The 9,521-nt window shown below is 45.9% G+C and overlaps 1 protein-coding gene across 2 annotated transcripts in view; it reads left to right on the forward strand.

The window, feature by feature from the left end:
* LOC141152639 (C2 calcium-dependent domain-containing protein 4C-like) overlaps positions 1-9,237 on the forward strand; it is a 50,163-nt gene extending 40,926 nt beyond the window's left edge. For both annotated transcript variants that reach the window (XM_073637197.1, XM_073637198.1), the window contains exon 2: positions 6,730-9,237. In XM_073637197.1, coding sequence (XP_073493298.1) covers positions 6,730-7,912 — 1,183 coding nt within the window. In that variant the 3' untranslated portion in view covers positions 7,913-9,237. The remainder of the gene's footprint in view (positions 1-6,729) is intronic.
* Positions 9,238-9,521: the final 284 nt, after the last annotated feature.

Genomic DNA, 9,521 nt, shown 5'->3' on the forward strand with positions numbered 1-9,521 from the left:
CACCGTGCACAGATCATTATACTGCGGAGGATACACGGTGCACAGATCATTATACTGCGGAGGATACACGGTGCAAAGATCATTATACTGTGGAGGATACACGGTGCACAGATCATTATACTGCGGGGGATACATGGTGCACAGATCATTATACTGCGGGGGATACACGGTGCACAGATCATTATACTGAGGGGGATACATGGTGCACAGATCATTATACTGCGGGGGATACACGGTGCACAGATCATTATACTGCGGAGGATACACGGTGCACAGATCATTATATTGCGGGGGATACACGGTGCACAGATCATTATACTGCGGGGGATACACGGTGCACAGATCATTATACTGCGGGGGATACACGGTACATAGATCATTATACTGCGGGGGATACACGGTGCACAGATCATTATACTGCTGAGGATACACGGTGCACAGATCATTATACTGCGGAGGATACACGGTGCACAGATGATTATACTGCGGAGGATACACGGTGCACAGATCATTATGCTGCGGGGGATACACGGTGCACAGATCATTATACTGCGGGGGATACACGGTGCACAGATCATTATGCTGCGGAGGATACACGGTGCACAGATCATTATACTGCAGAGGATACACGGTGCACAGATCATTATACTGCGGGGGATACACGGTGCACAGATCATTATACTGCGGGGGATACACGGTGCACAGATCATTATACTGCGGGGGATACACGGTGCACAGATCATTATACTGTGGGGGATACACGGTGCACAGATCATTATACTGCGGGGGATACACGGTGCACAGATCAGTATACTGCGGAGGATACACGATGCACAGATCATTATACTGCGGGGGATACACGGTGCACAGATCATTATACTGCGGGGGATACACGGTGCACAGATCATTATACTGCGGGGGATACACGGTGCACAGATCATTATACTATGGGGGATACACGGTGCACAGATCATTATACTATGGGGGATACACGGTGCACAGATCATTATACTATGGGGGATACACGGTGCACAGATCATTATACTGCGGGGGATACACGGTGCACAGATCATTATACTGCGGGGGATACACGGTGCACAGATCATTATACTGCGGGGGATACACGGTGCACAGATCATTATACTGCGGGGGATACACGGTGCACAGATCATTATACTGTGGGAGATACACGGTGCACAGATCATTATACTGCGGGGGATACATGGTGCACAGATCATTATACTGCGGGGAATACACGGTGCACAGATCATTATACTGCGGAGGATACACGGTGCACAGATCATTATACAGCGGAGGATACACGGTGCAAAGATCATTATACTGCGGGGGATACACGGTGCACAGAACATTATACTGCGGGGGATACACGGTGCACAGATCATTATACTGCGGGGGATACACGGTGCACAGATCATTATACTGCGGGGATACACGGTGCACAGATCATTATACTGCGGAGGATACAAGGTGCACAGATCATTATATTGCGGGGGATACACGGTGCACAGATCATTATACTGCGGAGGATACACGGTGCACAGATCATTATACTGCGGAGGATACACGGTGCACAGATTATTATACTGCGGGGGATACATGGTGCACAGATCATTATACTGCCGGGGATACACGGTGCCCAGATCATTATACTGCGGGAGATTTACTGTGCAGAGTTCCTTATGCTGCGGGAGATATACTGTGCAGAGATCCTTATGCTGCGGGAGATATACTGTGCAGAGATCCTTATGCTGCGGGAGATATACTGTGCTGAGATCCTTATGCTGCGGGAGATATACTGTGCAGAGATCATTATGCTGCGGGAGATTCATGGTGCACAGATCATTATACTGCGGTGGATACATGGTGCACAGATCATTATACTGCGGGGGATACATGGTGCACAGATCATTATACTGCGGTGGATACATGGTGCACAGATCATTATACTGCAGAGGATACACGGTGCACAGATCATTATACTGCGGGGGATACACGGTGCACAGATCATTATACTGCGGAGGATACACGGTGCACAGATCATTATACTGCGGTGGATACATGGTGCACAGATCATTATACTGCAGAGGATGCACGGTGCACAGATCATTATACTGCGGGGGATACACGGTGCACAGATCATTATACTGCGGGGGATACACGGTGCACAGATCATTATACTGCGGGGGATACACGGTGCACAGATCATTATACTGCGGGGGATAAACGGTGCACAGATCATTATACTGCGGGGGATACACGGTGCACAGATCATTATACTGCAGAGGATACACGGTGCACAGATCATTATACTGCGGGGGATACACGGTGCACAGATCATTATACTGCGGGGGATACACGGTGCACAGATCATTATACTGCAGAGGATACACGGTGCACAGATCATTATACTGCGGGGGATACAGGGTGCACAGATCATTATACTGCGGGGGATACACGGTGCACAGATCATTATACTGCGGAGGATACACGGTGCACAGATCATTATACTGCGGGGGATACACGGTGCACAGATCATTATACTGCGGGGGATAAACGGTGCACAGATCATTATACTGCGGAGGATACACGGTGCACAGATCATTATACTGCGGGGGATACACGGTGCACAGATCATTATACTGCGGGGGATACACGGTGCACAGATCATTATACTGCGGGGGATACACGGTGCACAGATCATTATACTGCAGGGGATACACGGTGCACAGATCATTATACTGCGGGGGATACACGGTGCACAGATCATTATACTGCGGAGGATACACGGTGCACAGATCATTATACTGCAGGGGATACACGGTGCACAGATCATTATACTGCGGGGGATACACGGTGCACAGATCAATATACTGCGGGGGATACACGGTGCACAGATCATTATACTGCAGGGGATACACGGTGCACAGATCATTATACTGCGGGGGATACACGGTGCACAGATCATTATACTGCAGGGGATACACGGTGCACAGATCATTATACTGCGGGGGATACACGGTGCACAGATCATTATACTGCGGAGGATACACGGTGCACACATCATTATACTGCAGGGGATACACGGTGCAGAGATCATTATGCTGCGGGAGATATACTGTGCAGAGATCCTTATGCTGCGAGAGATATACTGTGGAGAGATCCTTATGCTGCGGGAGATATACTGTGCAGAGATCCTTATGCTGCGGGAGATATACTGTGCAGAGATCTTTATGCTGCTGGAGATATACTGTGCAGAGATCATTATACTGTGGGAGAAACACGGTGCAGGGATCTGTGGTGTGACTTGAGCCAGATACTGCTTGGTGTAAAATTTGACCTGGTTGGTCAGATGTATGGGCCCTTGTAGCATTCTAATTCCTATAAAGATATATCTGTTGCCTCCCCATAATGTAATAATGTCCCCCTTGCTGGTATAATGTACTCCATCCTGGGCCCCTTCCATAATAATGTCCTCCTTTCCTCCTTCTTGGGCCCTTTCCAGTAATAATATCCAACATCCTGGCCCCTTTCTAGTACAATATCCTCCATCCGGGGCCCTTCCTGTAATAATGTCCCTCATCCTGGGCCCCTTCTTGGTATAATGTCCCTCACCCAGGGCCTCTTCCTGGCATGTCCCCAATAAAGGCCCCTTCCTGGTATAATGATCCTCCTCCTGGCTCCTTCCTGGTATAATTTCCCCCTTCTTGGACCTCTTCCTGGTACAATATGCCTCATCCTGGGCTCCATCCTGGTATAATGTCCCCCTTCCTGGTATCCCCATATGCTCCCCATCCTTGACCCCTGCCTGGTATAATGCCCCCCCTCCGATCCCCTTCATGATATAATGATATAATTTTCCCCTTCCAGGGTCCTTTCTGTAATAATGATCCCTGTTCTGCCGCTGTTCTGTAGCTCATTTATAAAAAGTTCTTCTCACCTTCCCCTGCTTGGCGTCCTCTTCTATAGATGGCTCAGAGGCTGGCAGCTGACCTCCGCTTGCCTGCTATGGGTGATGCATGACATCACTACTATGCGCCACCTGTGATTGACTCATCGATGTCAGCTGCTGGCCTCTGATTGACTGGCGTCGTGTGTTGCGGTGCAGGGATCCAGCAGGTCTCTGCACCGCAATACATTTCAGCTAAATGTGCTTCCTCCGACTCACATTCAGCTAAAACAGGTGCTGGCATCGGGGTTCCCCCTCATACACGGGCCTGGGATCAATGTACCCCTGGTAGGGATCATTATAATGAAGGAAAATTTAGGGTATGTTCAAAATCGAGTTTTTTGCTGCGTTTTTGGAGTAGAAACTGAGATTTGATGTGGATATTGAATTGTTTCCTCTTCTAAAACTCTTAACCAAAAACCCCGATGTGAACATATCCGAAGGGTATGTGTACACAACATGTTTTTCAGGTGGGTACACTCCATAATCCTCCTGAAAAAGTGCCAAAGAAATTCTAAAAAGTATGAACATATGTAGAGACGAATTTTGAACAATGGTTAGAGGCTCCTGAGATGCTACATAAACTGACGAGCAAGCAGAACATTAATAAAACGCAGCCAGCAAGCTCTAATAAAACACAATAAGGTATTTTTCTTGGATTAAAATGTACAATACAAAGTTATATTGTGGTACCGTGTTAGCAAGAAAAATCGATGTAAATACTTTTATGCCAAAAATGACAAAAGTATTCTCCTTCATCAGGCAATATTGCACCATCTCTTGGATTAAAGGGAATCTGTCCCCCCTGGGCGATATCAGACCTCTACTATGGGCATACAGGGTATAGAAAAGTAAATCTATACTTACCTGTATGGCCCATGGTAGAGGTCTGATTGCAGAGAAAAGTAGTTTTATCTTTTTGGTTTTCAACAGGCTTGGCATCTGGGGGACGCCAAGCAATGCCCGCCTATCTGATTATTATTCCCCTAAATCACTGCCTATCAGCCTAGTTACCATTTTCCCTCCCTCCCCCGCATGTCACAGGGTGCGGTGACGTGTGCTTTCCTTCCTCACCTCCCGGCGCATGCACAAAGCGCATCTCTTATAGACCGCGCTTTGTTTCCCCCCGGCCGGGTTTGTATGAGCACAGTGCCTCAGAAAACCCCCCCTTCCGCTGTGTCTTTTATGCTGAAGGGGGAGACCTGCCCACACATTCCCTGGGATGACATCACGTGGGCTGGGCTCTAGCCTTTATCATTTTATCTCCACTTCTGGTATAATTTCTCCCTGGTTGACCGCAGAAGCCCGAAAGTGATGCCATATTTTCTATTTTGAATTTACCTTCCTCCAGAGACCAGACACGATATAGCTGCAGTCTATTATTTGGTACTTTTGCGTTACTTCTCCTCGGAGGGGCTTACAGCTATGGGAAAATAAGCATATTTTTCCTTAGCTGACCCTGTCACTAAAAACATGGGCCCCATTGTTATCGGACATATGGAACTTTAGTTATTCCATATTTCGTGTCGGAGCCGGATCGGTAGCAGACTCCTGTTAAATTCCTTTTGACGTTCTGGAAATACATCCTTCTCACATAGATGTAGATTTATTGCAAGCCTGTGTTAATTGGGTTTGGTAGCACCCTTTGTGCTAGCATTTGCTTACAAGTCACTTCTGCTGTGTGTGTTAATTTGCATAGATGCCACTGGCCAAAGTGTAATCTCTCCTCTTTTGACAAATACTATAGGGGATGGGGGATGAAGAGGGGTCTGGGAGGGAGAAATTCTTAATATTTTCCTGACAGTATGTATCACTGTATCACTGAGGTTATTAGCTTTAGAGTGATATGAACCTTGGAAAATGCTCCAGCACACTAAGTGCTGAGATAGGTTAATCAGCCATATTAAGGGCTAGGTTTAGTAAACAGCTGTAGACTGGGTGGGAGGCTGTTCACCATATCTCCATCCCAGGGTGGAGTCCAGAAGGTAAATTCACAGCCTTCTGGCTCATTCAGTGTTGAAGGTGCCCAGAAACATGGGCTCCAGAGCTGTAGTTTTGTGATAAGGAAAGCTGAATCTTTTTTATGTTTATTCCTGAGCAGACGGATCCCCGCAGCAACATGGACTGTGGCATGTGTTATGATTTTTTTTTCCTGTTAGGCCAGAAAGGCAATGTTTATTTTGCTAACTCTGCACTGGTTTATGTAGTACCTTTTAATAAACCGGTGGAAGAATTAAAAAGACAGCCTTCCTGTGTCTACCTCTATGTGCAACCAAGTGAACCGATCTACCACAATATATACTTACATCCATGACTTTAAGTTACCTATCTCTCTTAGGATGTTCTGACACCTTGGACATTTAAGCCTTCTTCTGGATTACACTTTTTTTGAGGGTTAAGTCAGTTCTAAAGCCAAAATATTAGAGACCCCCATAAATCATAAATGGCGCTGGCATTACTACTTGATCTACAGGCTTCAGAGCTAAGAACTAGATGTGACAAAAAAACAAAGATTCCACTTAGGCAACCACATCTCACAAGGTCATGTCAAGGTCTTAGTTTCACAGAATGTTTTAGAAATAGGCTCAGAAAATTCAATATGTCATTTTTTCTTATTTTTTGGGGGGGTCCCTATTCCCAAAATCGATGTGTGGCTGCAAACTACTGTGTGGGCACATGGAAGGGGACAAGGGGAAAAAGTTGAGGAATTTTTTAGCACTCGTACGTGTCATTTTCAGTAAATCAAATGTCTTTTTCCTCAGTTTCAGAATCTATTTAATTCAGAAAAAGCCAAGAAAATCTTCCATCCAGATGTTTTGCTCGAAGAAGAAGCTTTTGCCGTCATGTTCTAATATTCTTACCCCAGATAAAATTCCCATATTCTTTATACCTCCTAAACTGTCCTCTCTCCCGGATGGAGGTGGTCATGTTGGAAAGTGGCTACAGAAAAAAACTTTAGATACCGGATGTAGATCTTCTCCAAGAGCCTTGCGTAAATTGACAAGTCGACATGTTATCCAGGTAGAAGACCTGGAGCAGGAGGGAGAGATTTCAGGAGAAGAAAACCATCGGTCCATCGCCACCAGTATTCTGGGAAGTCTTTACCTGTCTGAGAGCCCACACACAAGGAGGAGGGAGTCCCTGTTCCATCAGATGTGTCACACACATGGTGACGTAAAACAATTGTCCCCATTAGACGCAGATCATATTCTGAACAGGAAACCATCTTCTCATGATCCACGTCTGCAGAGGTTTTCTTGTGGAGTCTTGGATAGTGACACAACATCCTCCACAGAGTCTTCTCCCTTTAGTTCTCCACTCTTAAATCGCTCCCTGGATAGAAGTCCAGTCATTCCTGATCTCGACAATCGCTGTAATTATTACCGCACTGTGACTTTTAACACCCTGACTCGTGCCAACTCCCTTTCTACTGAAGAAACCAGCTCAACGGACACCAGTCCAAACCTGCCAACCAAGGAAAACCACTCATGCACAAGAGCCTCCATGACACACCTTGTTCCTCCTCCAATTCTTCACCTGGACTTCATCTGTTGTCAGGAGCGTTTGACCAGGGAGACCGAGGTGGTGCTCAGTAAAGGCGGCCTTCTTCGATTATCCATCGAGTATCTAAAAGAGTTGGGACGTCTGAGGGTGAAACTAGTCACTGCCGAGAACCTGTATCCGCTGTATCAAGACCCCCGCAGCATCAGTTGTTGTGTGGTGATGTACCTGATGCCTGGAAAACTACAGAAACAAAGAAGCACTGTTATCCGCCAAAGCAAAAACCCCATTTTCAACGAAGATTTTTACTTTGAAGAGGTGGAAAAACGCGAAGTAGATAATCTCAGGCTGAAGATGAAAGTAATAAATAGAGGTATGGGCATGAAGCTCGATTATGTCCTGGGAAGTAGTGAACTCAGACTGTCTGCCATTATACCTTTGTAGTGCCACTGTAGTGTTGGGTTTATATGGTAAAGGAGTCAACCAGAGAATGGATCCTGACTTAATTATCTAAGGTGTATGGTGGCCACCAGCTTGTCAGTCAGATGACCGCTATTGTTCCTGACTCTGTAGAGATACTGAAGTAAATCATAGGGGGCTCCATACAAATGTTGGCTCATCCCACCAATATTGACAGGTTTAGTCGATGGTCTAATATGTATGTGGTGTCGGCTGACCGATGGTAAGGAGAGATGTTGATCAGACATGTCCAATTTCAGTCTGCAGATCATATTCGTCTCCCCGAGACAAGTTGCTAGCCGACATGTTAGTTCATGGCTTTCTCATAGAGAACACAGGAGAGCTTGGTTGATCAAGTGCTCTTGTGTTGCGGAGAGAGCTTGGTTGATCAAGCGCTCTTGTGTTGCGGAGAGAGCTTGGTTGATCAAGCGCTCTTGTGTTGCGGAGAGAGCTTGGTTGATCAAGCGCTCTTGTGTTGCGGAGAGCGCTTGGTTGATCAAGCGCTCTTGTGTTGCGGAGAGAGCTTGGTTGATCAAGCGCTCTTGTGTTGCGGAGAGAGCTTGGTTGATCAAGCGGTCTTGTGTTGCGGAGAGTTGTTTGAGATGGCTGTCTACCGAGCTATCGGCTGAAGCATTGTTCAGCCAACATGTGTGTGGGCCCCAAGAACAAACGTATCATGGGGCTGAATTCCAAAACTCCAAATTCTTATCTCTCACAGAGTCGGGAGCCCCCCATACACATTAGATGGTCGGCACTTCCAGATAGATTTGGCCAACTTTTATCTAATGGAGGGTGAGTTTCACTTCCTGAAAAGCATAATATACTCAAAAGTAAAGTAATGGCGAGGCGGTATAATCAAGGAAAGGATGTAAGCTTGTAGCTTATAACTGAGGAAACTTCTGTAGGACTGGCAAATTTTACGGGAACCTGTCACTTAACTCATGCTTCCCCAAACCACAGGCAGCATGAGTCAAAGCCTGGCTGTACGACTGTAGCCAGTTGAAACACAAACATTTGTAGAGCCAAGGACTATAGGGAGAGTGAAGCCTAGTCCAGCTCTGGACTTGGCCGGCTATTCCCTGGACAGCTGCAGTTCAACGACATCGAGGTGTTGAAGGGTTCAATTTAAGAACGAATAAAATCCAACAATGGAGCGGAGATAATGTTTCACGTGATTATTAGACTTATATATTATTTGCTATATAAGATAACCAAGGGGGAGTTTTTTTTTTAAAAATAATCTATTATTTCGTTAGAATTTGTATTCATTATATGAATGGACGTAATTGTACTAGTAGGAATATGAGCACATGGTGAATAAAATTATGTTTCCATACCGAGTCGAATGTAGATGTTATTGTCTGTGATGTCGAACATAAGAATTACTGCAGTACAATTTTTGTCCAGTATGTGGCGTAAAGTTCAGCTTTTATGACCAGTATCCTCTGGGGCAGGGCTTTAGTCTGCTTTGCATTATTACCCTGTGAGCCACACCTCCTTGATTAAGACCACATAAATTAGGCATGTACTTCAGGAAAAGTTGCATAACAAATTGTGGCGTCCATTGTCTCCTATTACCCCTTGTGAAAATGAA

Source organism: Phyllobates terribilis, unplaced genomic scaffold, assembly GCF_046119375.1.
Source record: "Phyllobates terribilis strain yellow unplaced genomic scaffold, ASM4611937v1 Scaffold_6__1_contigs__length_29720123, whole genome shotgun sequence".
NCBI classification, from domain to species: domain Eukaryota; kingdom Metazoa; phylum Chordata; class Amphibia; order Anura; family Dendrobatidae; genus Phyllobates; species Phyllobates terribilis.